This window comes from Gouania willdenowi, chromosome 6, assembly GCF_900634775.1.
Source record: "Gouania willdenowi chromosome 6, fGouWil2.1, whole genome shotgun sequence".
Classification (NCBI taxonomy): domain Eukaryota; kingdom Metazoa; phylum Chordata; class Actinopteri; order Blenniiformes; family Gobiesocidae; genus Gouania; species Gouania willdenowi.
In genome coordinates, this window is record NC_041049.1 from 11,409,770 (window position 1) to 11,434,415 (window position 24,646).

General features: G+C 37.3%; 1 protein-coding gene across 1 annotated transcript in view; it reads right to left on the bottom strand.

Annotated features, from left to right (window-relative positions):
- Window positions 1-4,639: 4,639 nt before the first annotated feature.
- Window positions 4,640-24,646, bottom strand: part of ube2h (ubiquitin-conjugating enzyme E2H (UBC8 homolog, yeast)) — a 29,714-nt gene continuing 9,707 nt past the window's right edge. Inside the window, exons 2-7 of the mRNA XM_028450225.1 lie at window positions 13,076-13,152; window positions 11,367-11,441; window positions 11,234-11,273; window positions 10,241-10,293; window positions 8,677-8,805; window positions 4,640-7,213 (exon numbers count right to left, since the gene is read on the bottom strand). Of these exons, the coding sequence (XP_028306026.1) occupies window positions 7,089-7,213; window positions 8,677-8,805; window positions 10,241-10,293; window positions 11,234-11,273; window positions 11,367-11,441; window positions 13,076-13,152 (499 nt within the window). The 3' untranslated portion in view covers window positions 4,640-7,088. The remainder of the gene's footprint in view (window positions 7,214-8,676; window positions 8,806-10,240; window positions 10,294-11,233; window positions 11,274-11,366; window positions 11,442-13,075; window positions 13,153-24,646) is intronic.

The window sequence follows — 24,646 nt, forward strand, 5'->3', positions numbered from 1 at the left end:
CTGCGGTATTGTCTCGGACTCGAATGCACAGAGAACAGCTGATCATTTTCTTTCACTTTATTCAACAATGGAGCAGCAACAAATTTATTCACTTTTGGTGGCTTTGATGTTTTGTTTTGTGCCGTGGTCGATGTCATGCCCACCCACAATGCCATACGCTCCTTGACACTTCCTGTGTTTGGTTTGAGACAAGAGCGTGTGTTCAGAGCACAAGTGAATCGCTTTTGACTTTGATTAGAAACTCTCTGAGACAGGCCAAAACAATCGCTCGAGACTTAGTTTGTGTGCTCTAGAATTCTTTGGTTTGAACGCACTCTTAGCATGCAGCTTGCCCTGCTATTAACTCATTCATGAACATTTGTAGCCCCTATTTCTGCACAACGTTGCGTTCACACCAAACTACAGTCGCTTCAGTCACCCGTGATGAGTTGCTTGAACATTGTTGCGCTTTTTGGTTGCTCTATCGCTCCATCGATGGACGACCGGAGAATAATGTACGTGTCTGCGGAGCCAGAGGCAGGCAGCACTGCGGGCTGCTGCATCGAGAGGGCTGCACACTTGTTCTCCGGCCGTACGTTTACAACACTTATCATAGAGAGTGTCGCTTGTGCTTACGGTTTAAATGCTCAACTTATGGAGTTACTAAAGAATGAGTCCAAGGTGTACCCCCACCTAACGCCCAGTATGAGCCGGAGATAGGCACCGGCAGACCCCCGCGACCCTGAAAACAGGAAAAAGTGGGTCTGACAATGGATGGAGCGGGACGGCCGGGGGAGTTGTTGTTTGAAGTCACTTGAAAAGTTCACATTTGTCAACTTTGAAAGACTTGTCGTGACTGGAATCGCGCAAGTCACGTCACTTGAAGGGAGGTCGTCATTTACATTGATTTTGAATGCTATCTAGTCGCCAGAGTTGCTTCAGTCGCGTTCAGTGTGAACGCACCTTAAAACCAAACAAAGTTTTGAAATAGGTAGCTTATCACTCAATGGACCGTTTGTCTAAACTAAGAGTGCATTCACACCGACAAATCCTAGAGCGGTTAAAATGCTCCAGGATTTGTTTGCTCGGATAGTCCCCCTAGTTTGGGTGATGTGAACACGCAAACAAAGTCTAGAGCGGATCAAACTGGTGAATTCTAGAGCCATCGTTTTTGTCGGTCTCAGAGCGTTTCCAATAGAAGCCTAACCCTATTAGGAGCACCGTGAACACAACTGCACTCAGAGAGGATCAAACACAGGAAGTATCGCAATAACGTAGTGCGCGCGGCAATTTGTTGCTGCTCCATGAAAGCCAAACAGAGAAGGCAGAAGTTTCTGCGCTTTCTTCAGCGCTCGCTTTGACCCATTGTTGTTTCTGTTTTTCTGATGGCGCCCTCCAGGGGTTAGCTAATGCAACTGCACCAGAGGCTGTTTGGAGCAGATCAGAAGTTGCGCTCTGAACGCAAACCGAGCCAAACCAAGATGATAAAATTATCCAGCTGTCCTCCATCCATTTGGACCGAGTCCAGGACTAAACTGGTGTCACGGACTGAGTTTACCTCCGTACTGAGATTGTAACCTAACCCTAACCCTTACCTAATCCAATAAACAAATAAAACACGTGTCCGTTCACTTTGAAAACAAAAATAAACAAAAATATATTTTCCGGTAGTGCACATGCGCATATATGCTCACAATCGATCTCAGCACAAGGTAAACTCAGTCTGTGACACTGGTGTGAATGTTTGATCATCTCATACATTGGTGAAAATCAACAATGACGTTAAAGTCCTGAACATCACGTGCCTGGCGGTCGGTTGTCATCTCTGATCAGCTTTGACACAAATAAATGTTAATCACATGAAAAACATCAGTGGACGTTAAACATGCTGCAGCTTGTGGGCTTTATAAATAAAGACCGACAGGAAAGGAGAGGAACTGCTGCGTGACTAAATACATTTTTCAAAGCAAAGAGGATTAAACAGCCTTATGTCACAGCATTTATTCCCTCCTGCTGTGATCACAGAGGAGGGGGTTTCACATAGAAGCACTGAGCAGGGGGAGGGAGCGCCATCAGGTGGTCAATTCACCACACTACATCACATTTCCATTTATTCCATAATCGCAGATCTGATTTAAGAAGCATCTCAATATATTTGTATTACAAAAAATATGTGCAATTTCATTCAATTACATTTTATGGCCCGTTTCAACGTATTTTATTTCATTATAACCATTATTATTTTTAATCTATTTGTACAGAAACAGTCAGTGATCAGTGCTGTGCTTTGAAAGACTTTTACTAAGCAGAATTTCTGTGTAAAAGAAATATAAAATGATAGAAACGTGTTTCTGTGCAGTGTGGAGCTACACTGACCCCTGGTGGACAAACACAGATCGAAAAACAAAAGTGATTTAAATATATTTCCTTCACTTTGGAGATTATCCAAGGAACCAGTTTAACTCAATTCTGTTCCAAAGAGCAAAATTATGTTTGCTTTTATTTTATCCTGTGCTTCATCAGCATTTTCATTTGAGACAATGTAGCAAACATAATAGAAAAACACATTAGAGACAGTCAACTGAATGCTAAACTCTAAGATATGGGAATAACGGTAAATGGACTTTTATTATCACTTGTTATGATAGATTGGGATTAATGCAGGGCTCAGACACCACATGGTCGATGGAAGGAAAATGTTTATGTAAATTTAGACAGAATGCAAATATATATATATGAAAATTTGACAAACAACCTTAACACCCTGAACAACTGAAATGTTGTGTGGGATATTCATAATGTTTATGTCATAATGCTGCAGTCTCACCCTTGTTTAAGTGTGTTCATCATATTTGCCCTAGTTTTGATTCTTTCACCATGTAGCCATATCTAAAATGTAGTTTTCCTAATTTATTTTTCATTTCAATGCCTTCGATTGATCATTATTATTGTTACATTCTTATACCATACTGCAGTCTTACCGGGTTTACGTGTGTACATCATGTTTAATTTTTTTATTTGTGTTTTTTTTTTAATTTATTTTATTTTAATGCCTTAACTCAGATTTGGGTTGTTTGCTGAATTTTCCTAATTTTTAATGAATCTTTTTGCAGTCTCACCCCCATTAAAGTGTGTTCATCATTGCACTAGTTTTTAGGGTTTAATCATAAAACAAAAAACATTTCAAATATTTAAAATTTGTATTATTTGCCTTACCTTTAATTTGGGGTTTTTGTTAGATTTTCTTTTCTATTTTTATGCCTTTTTGCATGCTCACCCCCATATAGGGTAAGTATACACTATAATTAAATTAGTTTTTAGGGTTTTACTGTAGCTTTATCTCAAACCTTTTCATTTTTATACCTTACTATTAAGTCAGATTTGGAGTTTTAGTGACATTTCATTTTTTTGTGTTCATCATAAATTAACTTGTTTTAATTTATACTTATCTTAAAAACAATCTTTTAATTTTAACACCCACATTTATGGGTGATTTTTGGTGTTTCCGTCATTTTTTAAAAAAAATAAATATATATTAGTGAAATGTATTTACATTTTTACCCCCTAATAAAAGCTTCATCTCTACTTTTTGATGTTTGTCAGTTTGGAGACAGTTTTTGGGGACAAAAATAAGCTTCACTGCAGCAGGAAAAAATCTTTTTTACACTTTTTTCCTCATCACACGAATGCGGCACAATTTACAACTGAAATAATCCAGCTTTTTGACAGAGCAGGATTTGTTACAGCAATTATACAGTATAACATCCTTACTTTTTGTGATAAGTTTATCATAGTATAAAGTCCCTGCTTTAGTGATTTATCATTAAATTAGGTATTTAAAATGATCATAAAAGAAAATAAAACTGTGTGAATTTTAGCACAATAAGAGAAACAAGACAGAAAGAACAATGGCAACTGGAAAAACAAACAAAAAACTAATGTGGAAGTATTGCTAACCTGTACAGAACTTTTCTTGTTCTGTATTTAATTCTAACAATAGTGTCAGACACTGCAGTGTCCGTACAGACAACATTTAAAAAGAGAGGAAACAAAAGTGCATTTTATTTAAAAAAAGAAAAGAACCAGCCTTTGTCCAAGAACAGCTATACACATTGAATGTTTTATTAAAAAAAGAAGTTATAACAGTTTATTTTATACACAACTATTTATGAGGTTATAAGCCTATTAATATAGAGCATTTGTCTTTTCTGACAAGCATGCCCACTTCACAATGCAAAGAAAAACAAAAAAAAAACCAAAAGGGTGAAGAATGTGATTCAAATAAAACCAAAAATTGACTTTTCTAAGCAAAAAAAAATAAAATAAAAATAAACCTTTTAACTTTTTTAAACCTTCAAGTATCACACAATAGGTACCAAATACATACTTGGTTTTTTTGTTGTTGATTTTTTCTTTTTTTGAAAAAGGAAAAAAAAAAAAAGTGACTTTCATGCTGTGTGTGTCCCCGCTAAACACCCTTGAAGGCAGCAGTGGAGCCTCAGGGGGCCACAAATCCACACAAAGCACCAAACAAAGTGAGAGATGTGGAACCTCGACTCCACGGCAGAAGCATGCAAACTGGGGCTGAGTTTACAGGATCACAGCACGGACTCTGTGATGCTAAAACCTACACAACGAAGCTGAAATGATTGTCTGTGGATGTGATGATGGGACCACCTTTATTCATGTAGCTCATTTTTTTCCATTTCACCTGTGTTATACCATTGGGACTGGAGCAGGAGTGTGTGGCTGTGGAACCACAATGCAGTTGCTGGCAAAGTTTGCATTTCAAATGAATTCATTTAAAGATGTCAACACTGGAGTTTGTGGATGCTGAAAACATTATTTGCGAGAATGAAATCACAAAGAGTGGAAGTGGAAGAAAAAACACTCGAAAAGTAAACTTTTCGCGACTAAAATCAAATCCCAATGGGAAGCATAATGATTTTACAGTGTTTTCCTGATGTAACAACACAACAACTGTGTTTTAATAGCAAAACATGCATTGGATGGGGAAGCAAAATGGAACAAAAAGAAGGAAAGTGGTTCAACAATAGGCGTTAAAGTATTGCTCAGGATAATGCTGTAAACTTTATGTATATATATATAAAAAAAAAAAAACATTTGAGAATACATAATTTACCAATTGGATCCCTGTTTTGTCAATGTCCGTCTATTTTTCACACAAATGTAAACAAAAACAAACTTGATCACAAGTTTTAAGCCTAATTGTAAAATAAGGGACATCGTATGTGTGTGTGTGTGTGTGTGTGATTTATCGAAAGGTAAAATGTTACAGTTTTTGAATAAAAGCTAAAAAGTGAAATTAAATTGGAGATTGATTTGATTTTTTTTTTTTTGTGCTGTTAATGAAACATCCTGAAAACATTCATTTTTCCTGTCCTGATTCTTACGTGAGCTTCAACATTCAAAACCACCTCCCGTGCGTCACACAGGCAGTCATCGGGTAAATATTAAATAGAAAATAAACCTTTTAAATTGGTGACGACTGTCGGCACGAGCCACACGTTTGACTTCTGTACACTTCGAACTATCTGCTTCACTTCTACCTCTGTACAAATAAACCTGATAGGGTATCTCTACAGGGTAAAAAAAAAATGAAAAATAAAAATAAATCCTCATCCTCGGTGTGTATGACGACGTAATTATTAACCAGAAGCCAACTACGCATTTTTCAAACAACCCAAAAGAAGATGATTTAACCCTAAAGCCCCTCTGCTCTGCTATGTTAGCGTTTAAATTGCAGAAAGCTGAGAATAAACAGACCATTTCTTTCCTCTGGAGATGTGCTTTCTAATACAGCTGCAAGTTTTTTCTTGCATTTGCGTCTGTTTTTTTTTTTGATAGTTGTGTGCACAGAAAGATAGAAAGAAAGAAAGCTCGGTAAATACATTTCAATGTTCTCTCTAGGTAGTCTCAACTGCCGTTTAGAGTTTCGACAAGCAACTCAAGGCCAGTGTTGTGGGTGTTTACGTGGAATTTTTCATGTGGAAAAAAAACCCAAAAAAAAAAACAAAACAAGAGGCGTTTCATCACTGTACACAAATAATGACCTCCCTTTGGTGAAGAAGAAGTACATAAACAATAGGTTGGAAAGGACTTTACACTTTGAAATGTGAACAATCTGATAAACAGACTGAGTGTCTGTCACAAGTCAGATCCAAACTGGGAGGGGGGAGAGGGGGCATGCTGACACGTGGGCGGACCTATACGACACTATCCGGCAGGTAGAATCCGTCAGTCTAACTGCCGATTTGACACTTTTTCTTGCACTTGACTGCGATTACAACAGATATGCTGCTTGTTTTGTTAAAAACACCAAGAAAAAAAAAAACTGCATCATCAGAACACAGAATGATAAACAGAGGGGAGGGTCGCTGCTTCTGTGTAACCTGGGAGGGTCATGTGATCAGTGGTTGGCTCTGGTCCGTTTACAGTTCCCATAATATGAGCAAATCTGATCATTTTGTCCAGAAAACCTCAGCACAAAGCTAGTTATTAGCCTCTTACCTGCATGTACTCATTTTACCATATGCGTTCACCCCTAATCTTCACTCTGAACCATGACATCCAGCTGCATAAGTGTAACAAAAATATCGTAACAGCCATCAAAAGCATCCAGATCACAGCTTTTTTTTTTTTTTTTTTGCACAAACGCAGTGAAACAGATCAGACATGTTGTGTGTATCGGGGCCGCGAAGCAAGTGGTGCTAAATAATGGTCAGAGTCGCTTTGCATTGTGGGGGATGATGGTGAATTGTGGCGAATGTTTACAATTTGAAAAGTGACAGAAATAATAATCGGGGGAGGGGTTTTCTGAAAAGTGGTGGATCAAGAGCTCAAAAATGATGCGAGTGTGTGTGTGTGAGAGGAAAAACAGCTACAGAACAGGAGAGGTGTCCGTCAAACACACACCAAAGGCTAGATATCCATAAAAATCCTTGTTAAGTAGTAATAATAACAATAAAAAAATCAACTTGTTTAAATATGAATATTATAAGTCTGCTTTCTCATGGTTAGGAAATCAAATATAGTCTCTGTAGGGAGGGGAGGAGGGGGGAGGGGGTTAAAGGGAGCCCCTCCTTTTACTACAACTCCATGTCCTGGGCTTCGTCTTCTGAGAAATCAGACATGGAGCTTTCAGATGAAGAGTCGCCCGCTCCTTCTTCCTGCTCCTTCAGAGCTTCCTCTGTTGCATATTTCTGGATGTACTCTGTGGAGAAAACCAGACAAAGCACTTTTTAAAATGATGAACAGCTGATTGACAGCGTGAGAAAACATTGGTTGTTCATGAAAAGCTAAACTTTGCAGCTCTTTTCAGCGCGTGACCTCCAAAATAAAGTTTCCAAGAGATCAGAGACCCCCACTGTAGCAGAAGGTGGTTGAACACAGACATGAACAGTCATGTGTAGACAGGGCCATCTATAAAGGGAGGGCCTTTTGGGACCATTGTTAAAGTCAGCAAAATGATGATCCATTGTTCTATGAATCTGTAATAACCACATTTATGTATTTATCTGAATAATATTCACTGTATAAGTTCATTATTATTATTTGTACCATTGTATATCGTCATCTTAAAGATGCAAATCCTTGTTTTAATTAGAAAATATAACATGTCCACACTTGAAAACCCTCGACCTGACATTCCTCACAATATTAACTGTCACGAAAAATAATTTACATTGATTTATTGTGACCAAGCTAAGCACTGCAGTGAATATGAAATGGTTCATCATTTACATTTATAATACCAGGGGATTAAACATTATTAAATATGATTACTCATCTGTTTATAAATAGAATTTTAGTACGTAGTAGTTTTTGTGACAAACACAAAGAAACATTTTTTTTGCCACTAATCTAAACCTGAGTGAATGTCACCTTGGAGCAAGGGATCAATGCTCCACCTCCTTTCCTTCTTTAAAATCAGTCCATGATAAGGTTTTTTTAAAACTCTTCAAAAACGCTGTTTCTTTCGCCAAAAATCGACCAAATTACCTGGAATCCCCCCATTAGTACCAATGTTTTGGTGTGAGAATGGTCAGTGGGTATTGCATTAAAAGACCTACACCACTCTACACACACACAGACAGACGGACTGATGACAATACCCTTCGGCCGAGGGTAATGAAATGGGTTAAAAGTGTCCAAAACCGGTGGAAAAGGTGGTGAAATGGTATTATGAAAACCATACAAATTAGTTAGAAGTTGCAAATTAGAGAGTGGCCAAAAACAAAGTGCTAGAAAGGGTTGAAAGTGTCAATAATGGCTTAAAAGTGGCAGAAAAAAAGCAGGAACAGATGGTTTGAACTGGCAAATAATGGCCAAGTGTCAATAATGGATCAACATATGCAACAACAGGTGGGAAAAGTGGTGGAAAGGGTTTAAAGGTGCTGAAAATGTTGAATGTGGAAATAAAATGTGCAGAAAAGAAATTAGAATTTGATGGAGAAGTGGCAGAAATGGGAGTAATGTAGCAAAAATGCTTATAAATAGGTTCAAATATGGCAAGTTTGGTGTAGTTACAGAGAAACGGTAAAAATAACCAATAACAGGCTTAAAATGTTAAAAAAATATTCTTTGTTTTTTTAAAAGCACCTGGCGACCCCATGGGGTCCAGACCCCAAGGTTGAAAACCCCTGATCTACGCGACATGTCTTTATTTGGCTGCACCTTTGATTTTCTGTTTGTACTCCTCTGGCCGATGGAGGTACATGGCGGCTGCGTCGCCGTTCAGGGGGTCGATGGGGTTTGGGTAAGCCAGCAGCTGGGGCAGGAACGACTCAAAGATGTTGGTCAGATCTGATGAGGAGCAAAAGAACACAATGTGACTTCATGAGTAGAAAGAACGAAGAAAGGAAAAGACCAAAAACTGCGGCACAAACATTTGTTCATTCTTTGGTTTTTTCCTTTTCAAAATCAATTTTAAAAAAAAATCAAATATACAGTGTCAATTTTTCAAAAATAATAAACTTTGACGTTTTTTAGCAATTTGTTTTGAGTATCCATCAATAAATGAAATAAAGACAAGCAAACTTTAAACAGGAAACTGAACATATAAAAACATGACAGTCACACAATTTCAACACTGAATTATAGTTTTGTGAGTTGTCCCTGAACACAACACAGTCCCACACAAGCCTCTACCTTTTAACCCTGTATTTACCTTTTAACCCTGTATAGAGCACAGACTGTAAAAAGAATAGACGACGCACGACAGTATATTATCACCCTACATTGTGTTCAAGTGCTAATTTTTCTGTGAAGTTTGTTTTAAATAAGTTATTTGAGGTTGAAAAACAAGATTTGACGCCATATTGACGATGACTGACAGCCGATGATTGGGCAGTACGATAAATGGGCGGGGCGTGTTACCAGGGCTCCTCCCACTGGACCCTATTGCGCAGAATCTGGCTCCAAATGATGTCAAATTTGCAAGATGGAAGTGCCGTATTTTGGCTTCTAGAACATTGAGTGGGAACAGCTACAGTGCACGCCCACTGGTATAGACATTACTTTGAAGTACAAATGTGTGTTATTTTTTCCTAAAGCTCTTCATATTAATGCACGGACTTTTTTTTTATTTATTTTATTTTTCATTTTGATCTTGGCCTGATGCAAAAACAAATACCTGCAGTACCTCTTTAATCTCCTGGGTGTCACTGGTGGGCTCCCTTACATAAAGGAAAGCGAACATCTATAGTGAGGTATTATGATGTTTAGAAGATTAAATCCCTCACTTTACAATACTTTAGATACTTGCTATTTCTCCCGTGTTCTCCATTCTTTCAAAACATCCTAAAAAACAAACACCTACAGCTTTATAAATCCTTTGAGGTCTTAAACAGTAGGTTCGGCCTCACATTCTCCTCAGTCACGACATTAGTTTAAAAAAATTAAGTAGCGTGGGATGAAACATCTGATGAGTTCATTACTGTGAATTTAGCTGAGTGACGAGGAGCTAATGGGATATTATTTAGAGAAGGGCACAGGGACGTGAAAAAGATGCAGCGATGATAAAAAGTAGCCCAGTGGAAATGTAAAACCCTGCCGTGTGTGCAATTATACGAGTCCTCTAAGGCCGACAGTTTAGTGACCTTGCCGGGTGAGGGTAGTACCTTGTTCCCGTTACACTTTTCCCCGCAGTAAGCAGAGTAGGGCACACAGGCGCCCACACTCAGGAGCAGTCGGTCCTTCTCCAACTAATCCCACAGTAGGAGAAATAAGAGCTACTCACCATAAAGGGCCGTCCATGTCTGGTTGATAACATCTAAGCACACTGTTCCTGACCTGGGGACAACAAACAGAACAAGAGGTGAAGATAATAAGTAGCATGATAAAATACAGGGAGGAAAATCAGATTTTTCTCATCAGAAATAGCAAAGCGTGACTATGTTTTAAGGGCAGGGGGTGGAAGAATGCATAAATATATAATACTTTGTTGAAAATCTTTCTAATATCCATTCTTGTTTGGCACACAAGGACGTCGGAACCATTTTTTTTCTAAGGAAGGGTAGGATTTTTGTGGGGAGGGGCATGGAAGCACGCACAAGGATTTGCTGTTATTTTATATTAGCATCACTTATAAAAGAACTAGAATAGATAAACATGGCATTTTTAATTCATATTATTAAGAAAGTAAAACTTTGATTCCCCCCCATGCTCCTTATAACAAAAGTATGCGTCAGAAAAACTGCACCGTGAGATTCAAACTTCTGCAACTCATGTCAAAACCTAAAGCCTTGATACATTTAACATATATACAAGTTGGTCACATCAAAAACATAGATCTACGCTTTTTTTTTCTTTTTTTTAAAAGACAAATGTAGGTCAGACAAATTTTATACAATAATAAATGTATTATTTCATGTATTGTACCAATTGGTTTGCCAGTCACTTAAATATGAGCAAAATCTGCCACTAATGACACATTATACCATTATTTATCTAAACTTATAGTCCAGTTTATTTCTAATGAATTTTTGGGCACTTTCTTTTTCTAGTTAAATAAATAAATAATAATTACTTAATTTTGAATGAAATTACTTTAATTAAATAAAACAAATTATTTGGGAGGGCTTTTTTTAGGGAGGCGTCAGCCCCCCATAAAATATAAAATATAGGCCTAATGACACCATTGAGTAGTACATAAAACAAGTAACACTAAAGCTTGTTTGACATTTAAACAATGTGTACATTTACTAAGTCCTGGGATTGAATTTGAACTTACGCTTCATCAATATTGGGATGAAAGATCTTGTTCATGAATCCTGGAAGAAAGAAAAAAAAGTGAACATCAACACAAAGGAACAAATATGGAGAAATAACCTTTTACACGTGTGCAGGTGAGGATGGGCTCTCACCTATTGATGGTGATTTGAATGGGTATTTATCAGGAAGATCTACTCGTACTTTCCACACGCCTCCCTCGTACGGCGCTGTGCAGGAGGACAAACCATGTGAGAAATCAGGTTAAGATTTGCTTTTTTTCTTTTCCTGATGAACATTTCACTGGAGCTCTCGTGCACTTAAGGAGAGTCGAGCATTGAAGTTACATCCATTTTCTGCTCGTCTCTTCCTTCCATTTTATGCTAGGATGCACTTGAGCCCTGGAGAGTTCTTGGCTTCCAAATAACCTCAAATAATGCACAGACATCAAAGAGGTAAAGATGGACATTTCTGTGAAAGTGTGTGGCTCTCCCAGAATAGCTGTGTGTAACAGGACTCTCATGTGCAGCACATGCATGACTCGTTGAGAGACGAAAGAATGACACAAGCATGCACTTGCACACGCATACACACAAAGTGACATCACTTTATTCAGCATCGTTTTGTTGCGGTCAAACACATGCTTCCACTCCTAAGCAATGCAAAAGTTTCAGGTTGACAGATGTCGAGATCAGAATTAGGAAAGTATTTCCTGCTGATGAGGCCATTTGCTTCATTCAAATCTTCCTCCACCCCAGTGTCTACTATTCATTTTACATTTTGTGGCTGTAGGGCCTGCTTTTAAGCTGCTTCATGTCCCTGGTCTGCAGGGAACAAACACACTCCAAACATGACACTGTGACAGATGTTCCTGTGCTGGATGCCCTAAAACAACACTACACTCATTTTATTTCTCTGTTTAAGGTTCAACTAAACATTAGTCTGTCATTTTCTACCAGTACGCTACCGTGAACCCAATTATAAGGAAAGTTTGAGCTTAAAGCTGCAGTATGTAAGTTTTCTTTTGGCTTCATTTGGTCAAAAACCGATAATAACCTTTGAGCATATTGTAATTTAAAGTCTTCTGATAGGACAGTGCAATTTTAGAACAAGAAGGAAGAATATACTTAATTGTCATATACAGTATGTAAAGCTACACAAACGTTAACCCATCCCGAAGAGCAGTGGGCAGCCACGCTGTAGTGCCTGGGGAGCATTTAGGGTTAAGGGAGTTGCTCAACATCCCATAGTTGGGATGTCGCACTATGACAACCTGACTATGATAGTCATAGTCAGCACCAGCACGAAGTGTTGAGTGAAAGAATAATACCATGTAAAGCACTTTGAGTGACCAAAATAAGGCGCTATATAAATACATTGCATTATAGAAATCTCTCCAATAAGATAAAGTCCCTACATTTGTCACCAGTCTCTATTGAGAAAAAAAGTTGCTAAAAGCTTCACAGTTGTGCACGTTCACAAGGATAACGGTAAGGGATGATAGGTTTTGAAACAGGGAGGGGAGGGTGGTTGTTTCTAGATTCTACATACTGCAGCTTTAATTACTTGTTTGCCTGAAGAAGGGAGAATAAGTATCGTTGAACACAAAAACACTAGTGAAAACGTTTTATATTTTAGAGATCTTAAATCTAGACCAACCATTAATGGAGCTGCTATCCAAAAACATTTAACGCGACTTTTAACACAAACAGAAAGTTTTTGACAGCGCGACTAAAAGTGCATACATTGTCTAAAAACTTTGACTACTGTGGTGCCAAAATACTAACGTCGACAAAAATGGAAAGAAAATTAGGCATCAGAGAGAGAGCAAGACAAAAAAAGACAAATTAACAAAAGCACTTACTTCCCTGCGGGCCAAAAAACTTCACTACAAATTCATTGAGTCCACTGAGGATGGTGACTTCATGCTTGCTCTCGATGCTGCAAGGCTGTTAAGGAAAAAGGGCTTCAATCTGAAAGCACTCACACAAAAAGCACAGATGACTAAGGCATTAACTGTTGAACAATACTTGGGGTCACCCAAAGGTTAACCGGTTCACATGAACATTAGCAGCGATTGTTTGCACGTCACAGTCGAGATGTGAATGCAACGAAAGCCTGCCCTGCAACACAATATGGGAGCCACTGTGACATCACTTCATCATGACTGAAGAGAAAAACTAGTGTATGACACAAAACAAAAACAAATGAAGAAAATGAATCCTTTTTTTGTTTTCAGCCTCGGTTTTGGAAACTTGGATGTTTTCTTTTCACATATGCCTGTCAACAGTCATCTACAAACTGAAGACTAGTCTTGATGGTTAGTGTCAAGCATTTCTACTGCTTCCAAAGAGACACTGGAACATAGCACAGGCGTTTCTGTCTAAAGGCGGACTACGCACTTGCGTAGAGATCCAAAGCACAGTCCGATGCTTTGTTCGAAATGGCATATTACATACTATACACTACTCAAAGATGCATTTCGAAACCATGTCAAAAACCGGAAGCACACCAAGGCTAAATAACTCCACTGATTCGCCACCTTTAAAAGTTCTGAAAACATTTTAAGCGAGAAAGTGACCAAGTAGAATATCAACATGTGCTCATTTTATCCAGAAAACTCACGGAAACACATTTCATGCCGACATTTCTGAGATTTTTGGAGACGCACCATTGTGCTACTGGCAAAACTTCCGGTTAACTTCAAAACAAGAGCCCTATTTATAAAAGCGTTAAAAAACTAATAGAAGACAAGAAGAGATGCTTTTGTTTTGAAAAGGGGATGTTCGATTTTTAGCTTGAAGGACGATTTTATATTCCGCTCACATTGCATCATGGGGCAGTTGAGTATGACAAGTTTGTCCACCTTGCATACTTAAATGTCCCGATATAGTATGCATCTGGGTATTTCTCGCTTTCTCAATCTTTCATACTATCTAATGTGAACGCACTACATACTCATTTTGACATCAGACTTAGGAAAAGTAGTACATTAGAACACAAACACAGCCCTATGCCTCATCTTTGGGAAATGAAACACGCCCGTCATTATTCGTATGATGCGTATTAAAAAACAAATTTGAATAGGACAATAAAATACACTGCTATGCTATCATTAGCTGTGAAGGCAGCTGACAGGTATTATGGGACTGATTGGCAGGTAAATGGCAGTGTGTGAAATATAAACTGAATTAGGAATGTCTATGTGGTTTCCAGACTGGGGGACTCACAAAGAGCATCTTGTACAGGGCCCTCACAAAGTTAGTTAGTTGGATGTTTTTATCCTTAATGGGGTTGAAAGTAGGCATCAAAATCTGTTATGAACAGATAAATGTCTCATTCTTGAACCATTTCACACTCTTCAGAAGTTACCAGTGCAACACAGGGTAGGGATTATAAAAATATACTATAAAATAGATAATGTACTCAATGTACATGCCTTTGGTATTAGAAGGGAAAAAAACAGAGGTCTCAGGAAGAGCCCACAAATTGCTCGAGAGAACATGCAAACTACACAGACTCTCCTGAATTTCTTGTAAGACAGCAATGCTACCTAGCAGAGCTTTAATCTGGTCTAAAATGTTTGACGCGACAAGGCCTGAGCCCAACAGAATTCAGTCCAAACCTGTTCAAAGCAGATTTCTTTTCAATACCAAATTATTATAGCCTCCATCTTTCCAAAGCATCTCCTAACCTCTCATTTACCACAAAGCAACCGAGCCCGGCCTGAATCCTTGTAAAATGACAGAAATAAAGACCGAACCTGACTCAGCCCCTTGGGTTCGGGCAAAGATCTTCACCTCTTCCACTACCTACCATACTACCATTGACAGAAAACCACAAGAAACCACAAACAAATAAGTGCATTTTGGGCTGAAAGTGCTGAAGAGTGGATGAAATAAAAACACTTCTCCATGGCACACAGTAGCAGCTGGCTTGTCAATCCTGACTGAGTGTATATCCCATTAGTCAGTGGTGCTGCTGCTGACCCTAAAGGGTTAAATCAAACCCACTTTATTTTAAGCTCTCGTTGAGTCTGCTAGGAGGAGCAGACTCAAACCTTGGCTTCAGCAGGGAAATGTGTCATTGTCAGACAGAAGAGAAGCTTCTGTTCTCACTAGTGTCAGAGTGGAGGAGTCGTGTTGGGTCTATTTGATGCAAAGCACACATCAGAATGAGTAACCGCTGACATCAGCAGCACAACACAGTCTGTGGCTCACTTTGAACAAAATAACAACCTAACGAGTGGTTAGAGGAAACCTCTTTGCACGTCATCGCTCATGCATTATGTTTACGTTGAGCAGTGCACAGCTTTGCCCTTAATGTAAGGACATCCATGCACTTTACCCACAGTGAGACCAATGGTGTGAGAGAGATTGCATTTACTGCTACATGCTAACACCAACAAGGCAATGAGGGGGATGGTACTGTATGTGTACCGAGTGTGTTATGTTACAGAGGTCAACCATGGTGGGTGATAACCTATCAATGAGGTTGAATCAACACTGGGTGTAGATTCCAAAACATTAGACATTGGCTGTGTTCGAAATTGCAAACTAACGTACTATACACTACACACTCAATGAGTATATACTGTCTACTAAATACTATAAGTATAGTTAGAATGATTAGGATGATGACCGTTCCCACTGAAGTATACTTCCAAGTTTCCCAAGATGCATTTCAAACGACAAACACCTGAAGCACACTGAGGCTAAATATCTCAGTTGATTCGCCATCTTTGAAAGTTCTAAAAACATTTTAAGCGAGAAAGTGACCAAGTAGAATATCAACATGTGCTCATTTGATCCATAAAATTCACGGAAACACATTTCATGCTAAAATTTTCTGAGATTTTCGGAGACCCGCCATTGTGCTACTGACAAAGCTTTTATTTTGAAAAAGGGCCGTTTCATTTTTAGCTTGAAGCAGGTCTCAGGACAATTTTACGTTCCCCTTGCAATGCATCATGGGGCGGTTGAATATAGGGCTGCACAATTAATAAAATTTTAATCGTGATCACGATATCGGTTGCCACATTAACCTGATTGTCTGCAATATTGACATTTTAAATATGGACTCTGCACTCCGTAATAGTGTATTTATTCAGTTAGCCTTTGGTACAATTTAAATTATTGGGTTTATTATTTTATTTATTTATTTTTTATTATAATTACATTCAAAAGCTGATTTTGTGCTGTAAACTGTACACATCTTGCTTAAAAGTAATGCAATAAAAACAACTTTTCCATTAATATGATAAATAATTTTGATAATAATCGTGATTACAATATTGATCAAAATAATCGTGATAATCATATTGGCCATAATCATGTAGCCTTAATTGAGTATGACGAGTGTACCAACCGTGCATACTACAAAAATGTCCCAATATAGTATACACCACGGTATTTTTCCATACTATCTAATGTGAATGCACAACATACTCATTTGGACGTCAGACGTAGTATGAGTACTACGTTAGTATGCGATTTTGAAAACAGCCATGGTCCAGAAATCGATCCCTAAGAAAAGCTGACACTTGATAGCAACGCTAAATAGATACTAAACACAATCCAGGTAAATAGGTCAGGGTCTTGTTGTTTTCCGTTTATCTAACCATACAGAAATCATGTGAGAAGAGAACTGACTTCTCACATGATTGTCAATTTTTTTTACATCCAGTACTCTCTGCAAATAAAACATGTTTGTGCAGGTTACACAAGTTATCGATAAACACCAGCTACAGCATCATGGACACTACATAATCAGATTAAATAACAGCCAATTAAATGGCTTTGTTACCAACTCTGTCACTGAATTCCAATCAGAGCGATTGAAATAAAACACTGTGTATGATGACTCAATTAGAGTCAATGTAAGAAAAAAGTCCACCAGATTGCTTCCTACTGTTGGAGCTTTGTATGGACGTCTGTTACATAAAGTCAGGTGGTGTTGCATCATGCATAATGTTTCTGTCCAGTCATCCATTTGACACTGGCTTACCTTTTTTTCCGTTTATAAGTGGAACAGGTCCTTATTCCTGGGAAAAGTTATTTCCTTTTGAGCATTTTCGTCAAAAATTACTCAGATGTCTAATTTTAGATAATCATTCAGAGCAGCTGTAGCGTCATTTCCCAAAAGTTACTTCTGTTTTTAAGGCAATTAACTAAAAACGATCATAATTTGACCAAGTTTGATTGTTTGTTTACTTCACATTCAGCCACAATGACTCTGTCCATCCCCCACCTTGGATTAGCAGAGAAATCATAATCTCCACATAGCATCAGGTCAATATCCGTTTACTCTCACATAATCTGATAAACGGGCTCCAATCAATCCTGAAAATTATGCAAACAGAAATCCCTAAACTACGCCCTTAACTGCAACAGTCCTCCTATGTAGTGTGTGTGTTAAACCAGTTCACACACAAAACTGGCTTGGTTTAAAGACAATCTGACTCACACATTGCATACAAACAAGAGAGCTACTTTAAAACTGCCAATTATCCTATTCAGCTGTACTTACTGACTAAGGTCACTCTTATTCTCATATTTCTTACTTCTCAAAGTATATATAGGTTATCCAAAGAAAGAGAGAAACTACAGTAAATGGCATTTACAGTTGTGGTCTAGACATGTCTTGTTTTCCTTATGGTGTAAATGGACAACGAGCCCAGTCTGACCCAGGATCAAAATATCTCATCTGGACCAACCTTTTACCAAGTCTGAAAAAACAAACATGAAGGAAAAATCATTTGCATCTCTATGGCAAACACATAAAAACATCTTCTTTTGGAAGCCGCAGAGCAGACTGAGGGTTAGCACAGCTAGCTCCTAGCTACTGTACATGGCTGCATTTTCAAAACCAGGGTCTGATTGGAGTTTTTACCACGTATGTAAATAAGTTGTTGTATCAAAAGTATCCTCTTAGACTTCTGGTTCACATTTGAATATTTGCTTACAATAAGCATCTTTGATGAATTGATTTCATCAAAAACATTTGGGGAAAATCATACATTACGTAATGAACGACTTTTGCAAAAAACAAGACATATTGGACACATTAAGACTTTCAAGAAAACATATGCAGATAACTGTAAATGCTGCATTGACCACTATGTGATCACTAGTAAACTCTAGCTCTCTTGCTCCAAGTAATCCATTCAGGACCTGGGAAGGGAAATAACTGCTCAATAACAATCCCAACCAACCTGAGGAGGCTGTTAAAAGCAGTATTTCCAAATGAAAACTGACCAAAATGAAACCAATATCCCGTATCCCTGCAAATCCATCAAGGATAGTCGAACATGAAAAGAAAGACCAGTCTAGAGCAAAGGCCTGGAAGAACAAGATGATGATGACCAAGTGAGTTACAGAGTCCGTTCTAGAGAATGCTGTTTCCTGTGCTTTTCACGTGTGTATTATTGCTATTTTTTTAATATTCCGCTCTTTGTCTTTCTAATTACTCCTAGGCCTAGGGGATTAATAAAGATTTTTCTGATTCTGATCTATGGATGTCAACAACTTTGTTTTTGTAAATCACTGCTAAGGATTTTCAGTTTCTATAGAGACACAAGCTGCTGTAAATATGGCATCAGAATACATCGTACCAAATCAAAATAAGTAGTAAGTTAGAGACAACTAATGAAGTCACAACTGGGATTGCAAAGAGGTGGACAATTTCCACAGGACATTATACTTAGATTATACTTTAAAAATTTTATTATTATTGAAATTATTTATTTGAGTTGACTGAAACATTTGAGTATCTTAACAAATATTAGCATCCATGCAAAATAATACAAGTAAAATAATTTTTTTTCACACATTTGCAAAAAGAACTTTACAATCTTGTAAACATCTTGTTTTTTAAGACTTGAGGAAAGTAATACAATCTTAAATGTCAAAAATGTGATTTCAACTCAATACCTTTATAACCAAAAATCTACTGTACACTATGTGTCAAAAACAGCGGTACTGATACCAAGAACGGCTCTTTAAGCACATGTTGGATTGTACAATTAATTGTTTTACAAAAATAAATCAATGCTGTGTAAAGTATTACACATCTTCCTGAACCCTTATTTGAAAATTAAATAAAATTACCCCCCTTTAAAAATCAACAAAAAAAGTCCTGTTCAAAACCTCTTTCAAGCAATGGTGTCTTCCTATTCTCAACTTGCATGAAATCTGGTTGTTTAAGTCAAGACAAGACCAAAATATATTCTCCAACCTATATTTAACATCCCTGTTAAGGGACAACATTCAATTTTGTAAATTTCCTGTTTATTCCCATTAATTCCTAAGTCAACCCACAACCATTAGTGGGGGAGGTTTCAGCTTGAAAATGGGAGAAACCCAACAATCGTCACTGGTTTTGCAGTTGCAGTTAAACAATATAGGGCATGCAGGCAACTATACTATATATATGCAAATTCATCTCATGCATACTATACTTATATGCAAGAAAAGAAGCATAACCTTATTTTAGAAGCTTGGTTTTTGTGTTATTCCATTCTTCTGTGGCACCGATCTGTCTTTTGTGTTTTCTCCCTCATGAGTGAATCCCAGCTAAATGTAAAAACTCAAAGACGTTGCAGATGAAAGGCAGGAAATAAAGCAACCGTCCTTGGGGTGTAAGCAAAGGGTAGGCTTCCTCTAAGAAGAGTAGCTGCAAGTTTGAACTACAACAGAAATGGAACGCTAATATTAAATACATTAGAAGACAAGCAGTGGACCCCCCTTCAGGTCCCTGTGGTTTGGAGGGTGGGGGTGATTTCCTGGCCTACAGGGCTGAGACCTCTAAACTCGCTGGTCCTGTTTGACCTGGAGACTCTTGGTGAAAGGGTGGCAGCTATTGCATTATCTGTCAGACAACCTGCCTTGTCAGGAGTCATAGTAAAGACATGATGATTCATGAAAAATGGTTAGCGCGTTGTATCGATCTGTCTTTGCACAAGTCTCAGCTCTATTTAAACAAAATGACTTAGTAAATGTTTTTTTACCACCCTCTCATCACACCTAAAAAGCTGACGCCACAGCTCACTAAATAAAGCAGTGGTTCCCTAACTTGTTCAGCTGTCCCCCATTTCAAAAATGAAAAACTCTCAGCCCCCCCTCAATGAGACAAAATGAAATGAAATTGAAAAAATAAAAAATTGAACTATTTTTCAAATCTCATCAAATTAACTAATAAGTCTAGATCAGCAATAAAGCTCTTTATTAGAAAAGTAAAAAAGAAGAAAAAAAAAAACTCTCAGGGGGCCCCCATCACAAAAAAAACAAAAACATAATGTATATAAATGTAATTAAAAAGACAAGTTAAAAAAACAATCAAATTCAGAATATTCTCTTTTAAATCTCATGAAACATAACCATTGATAACTAATCATTTTAGAACAGTAAAAAAGCTCTTTATTAAAAAAGTGTCTCCCCATCGCAAACAAAAAAATGTGTTTTTATTATTGAAAAGAGGTTAAAAAAAGTGTGAACTTATTTGAAAAAAATAAAATAAAATAAATATTCTTCTTCAAATATCATAAAATTACTACTGATAACTATAATTTTAGAACAGTAATAAAGCTCTTTATTAATAAAATAAAAGAAAAAAAATTGTATTTCATGCCTCCCAGTTTGGGAACCACTAAAATAAAGTAACAGTAAATATTAACCTAAGGCAACTTAATGGCTCCTCTTATTTCCCTTTTCATTTCCACATATGGTGCAACACCTGTCTCACTGGCCTTTATAAATGCATTCAAGAAACAAGGTTAGGTTTTGTATGTACTGTGGTTTGATTTAACTTTGCTACAAACACAAATATACATGGGTGTTGATCCGCAAGATTACAAATGCATACATGCTTTTAAATGTATGATAACTGTCATTGATCAAATTATTCAGGAAATGCAGACAACACAAAAAAAACAACAAAATATGAGGAAAAATTAGTTTTTGATTTAAAATCAACAATTATTTAACCACAACCTACAGGTTCAGTGATTTAAAGACTTTAATAAAAACTGGCTGTTTGAATGCAAGACTGTGTGTTAAAGAATGTTTGCTTCCCTAAACCGTCTACTAGCCCACCTTTATCTGTGTGCACGCGCAACGCCTTCTAAAGTCCAATCCTGTACTTATACGCAGCAGTTTGTGCGTTTGGATGTATTAGGGCCCTGCACCGAGCCAAACAGGATTACTGTGCGACCTTCACTCTGCTGTGTGAAACTACAGGCAGCGACTGTGTAGCACGGCAACCGTTCTTCCACAGGAAACAAACCCAGTGGCAGGGGTAGGGTGTTGGTGTGAGAGCCGAGGGTGATTCAATCAGAACCACATCCAAGCAAACGGCGTTCTCTCCGACTGTCGTCACCTGCCACCCTCGCTGACCCATTCCACTACTCTTCCCATTCTAGTCCCATTCTCCTACTGTTCTTTAGGAAAATCTGGCTCAAAATCATCACCGATTTGAAGCATGACTAAAAGATTTTTACTGTCAAAATGGATCTAAAACCCTAGCTCATTCACTCTGCAGGAGGATAATCCCATGAATATATGGTGAGCTAAAAGAGAATTAGACAGAAGCCAACAAGGAGCCCACAGCTCCCATTTCTCCATAATACTGTCACTGTGTGTGTGTCTGCCATTTTATGTTCTATAAAAATTTACTTTTAATAATACATCACTTCTGATGCAGAAAAACTGCTCGAGCTTTTGCATTTTGGTGCCCATGGGAAAAACATGTACTTTTATAAGTACACATCAGGGTTTGGGTCACTTACAATTACAACTTCAATTACAATTGCGGTGATTGCCATTTTTTCCAAATAAAATTACAATTATTATTTTCCCCCTGAAAAACAATTATAATTACGCTCTCAATTACTAAATTTCAAATTAAATTGATCACAACTACCGAACCTGAAAAAAATAATTGTATAAAACTTAACCTTCCTCTTGTGTTAGCTTTCTATTAGCATCTCTTATGATAACAGGTCAATTTTGACCCATGTCCTAAATCAGCTGTAAAATACACTAAAACACTATTATTTATCATTTAATTGGTTTCATCTCTTGGTTACCGTGTTAAGGTTCCTTATCCATTAAAATATAGATTTTCATATATTTGGTGTAGGCGTCAGAGCCTTTTTTCTGTCATTATAGCTCTCGATTAAAAATGGTAAAATGATTATCAAAAGAGACATAAAATATGAAACACATCTTTTTAATTATGTATGTGTAAGACTTATAACTGTAACATGGTTCCCCAGTTTTGCATTTTTTTTATAATAATACATTTTATTTGTATAGCGCTTTTACAGTGTTCAAAGACGCTTTACAGGGATAAACAATTAGTAAAAATACAGAGGCAAAGCCTTAAGTAAAAACACAATGTAATAAACAATAGGTAAAATGGCGATACATTAAAATAACTATACATTAATTGTAGAATTTCCATGGCAAATAAAATTAAAAAGTCAATTATCTGAACTCAATTACAATTGAATTATGATTACAACAGCAACAGATTTCGTCAATTATAGTTATGTCATGACCGTCTTTAATGATCACAATGACAATTATAATTGACCCCCAACCCGGGTACACGCTTTAAATTTTGTGGGTTCAGCGAGTACCCTAACTCTTCTAGTCCCTCGATTTGTTGTTATTACCTTCCCACTTTCCTTGTCAGACATTGGTCAGTCAATAATTTTGTTCTTGGTTGATAGAATTACCATCCAGCTCCACAAGTCATTTTGCTCTGCGATTACATGTCCTTCTTATCTAAAACCTGCCTACCCATCATTCAACTCCGTAAATCTTAACACCTCAGACAAATGTTGACATTGAATGTTAACAGGGTGTACATTGAACAGATCACAAGCTTTATCAAAAGCATTTTCCCCTCACACCACCACCAAGAACCAGCACACAGTTCAAAGAATACATGTGGGTCATTTCAATAAAAAGCCCACGCATGTTGGTCTCAAAAAATTCTGAAATTGTTCCATGAACATGAACACACTGCAAAATTTTTAGTTTGATCGGATGAATACCTTTTGAGATATGGCCAATTTAGTGAGGTGATAAGTGTCGATTTTCTAGTGTCCTTATTTTTCTTCCAGTTTCAGCTTCCAATATCTCAGCAACTACAGTACATCACATAGGAAACTGAAATTTGGTATAGTTACACAGCTCCACCTACTCAGAATATATAAAAAGACATGCCAGCTCCTCAAATTTGGAAAAAAGTTTTTCGAGGTTTCAGGCTCGAACATGTTTGGGGTCTCAGTAAACTACTTTGCAAAGATCTAAATTCCCTGTTATTTTATCAGCTTCAAGCCATGTACACAGACTGTAAATCACTAATGATTAGTCAGACATATGCATCGGTTCTTGGGTGACAGTCTCTTGAAATCTGAAAAAATACTTTTTTATAAACTATTTTCATTCGCCAATAAATGTCTGTGGGAAAGTAAGAAAATAAATCTGATCTATTTTTTAATTCATACTATAAAGATTACTCTTTCTTAGGATATAAAACAATTTCAAAAATCTTCAACTTTGGGCAATTTCACCACTCACAAATATTGAAAATCCTTTACTTGAGGCCATTGTAGCTTGCCTCGATGTCTTGTTTTTTTTTGTTTATTAGTTTTTTACTAGGAACATACAAATATAGGTGTAAATCAAATTTCAGTTTCCTATATGATGTAGTTCCTGATATATTGGAAGCTGAAAATGGAAGAAAAATAAGGACCAATGAACATCGACACATACATCTTCACTAAATTGGCCATATCTAAAAAAGTTTTCATCTGATCAAACTAAACATTTACAGTCTGCCTATTGAGTAATCACAGAACAATTGGTAAATATGTCAGAATTTTTAAAGGCCGAAGTGCATGGTACCATTTGTTGGGAATGACCCTTGTAACGCATATATGGCCGTCCTTTCAATACCTTCAAATCAGTAAGACGCAGCTTACACAGTCTCTTTTTAAAGCATCATGGCTAATTCTGACACATTAAGAGCTGGAATACTGAGGGTGGACCAGCGTGTGAGGTCTGAGCAAAAAAAACAAAAACAAAAAAACGCAGCACTGGTTTTTACATATCAATGGACCAATGGCTTAAGAAGGCTTGATTTACTGAAATCCAAGTCTATTGATGAGGGAACTGTTGAATACTTCACATATTGGAAGGTATGCTCCCTGGAAGCGTATTGACTGTTTAGTCAACATGAACCTTTGTCCCAAGTTGAGCCCATTTCTGTGTTTGAGCTGTATATCTTTCACTTACAGCCTTTTTTTTTTTTTAGTAAAAACTCACAAAATGTCCCCGTTAATATTTATCAGAAGAAAACAAGATTAAACAAACAAATTCCTGAATAATCCACTGCCATTATTCACACATTTTTACCCGCTTTGCAA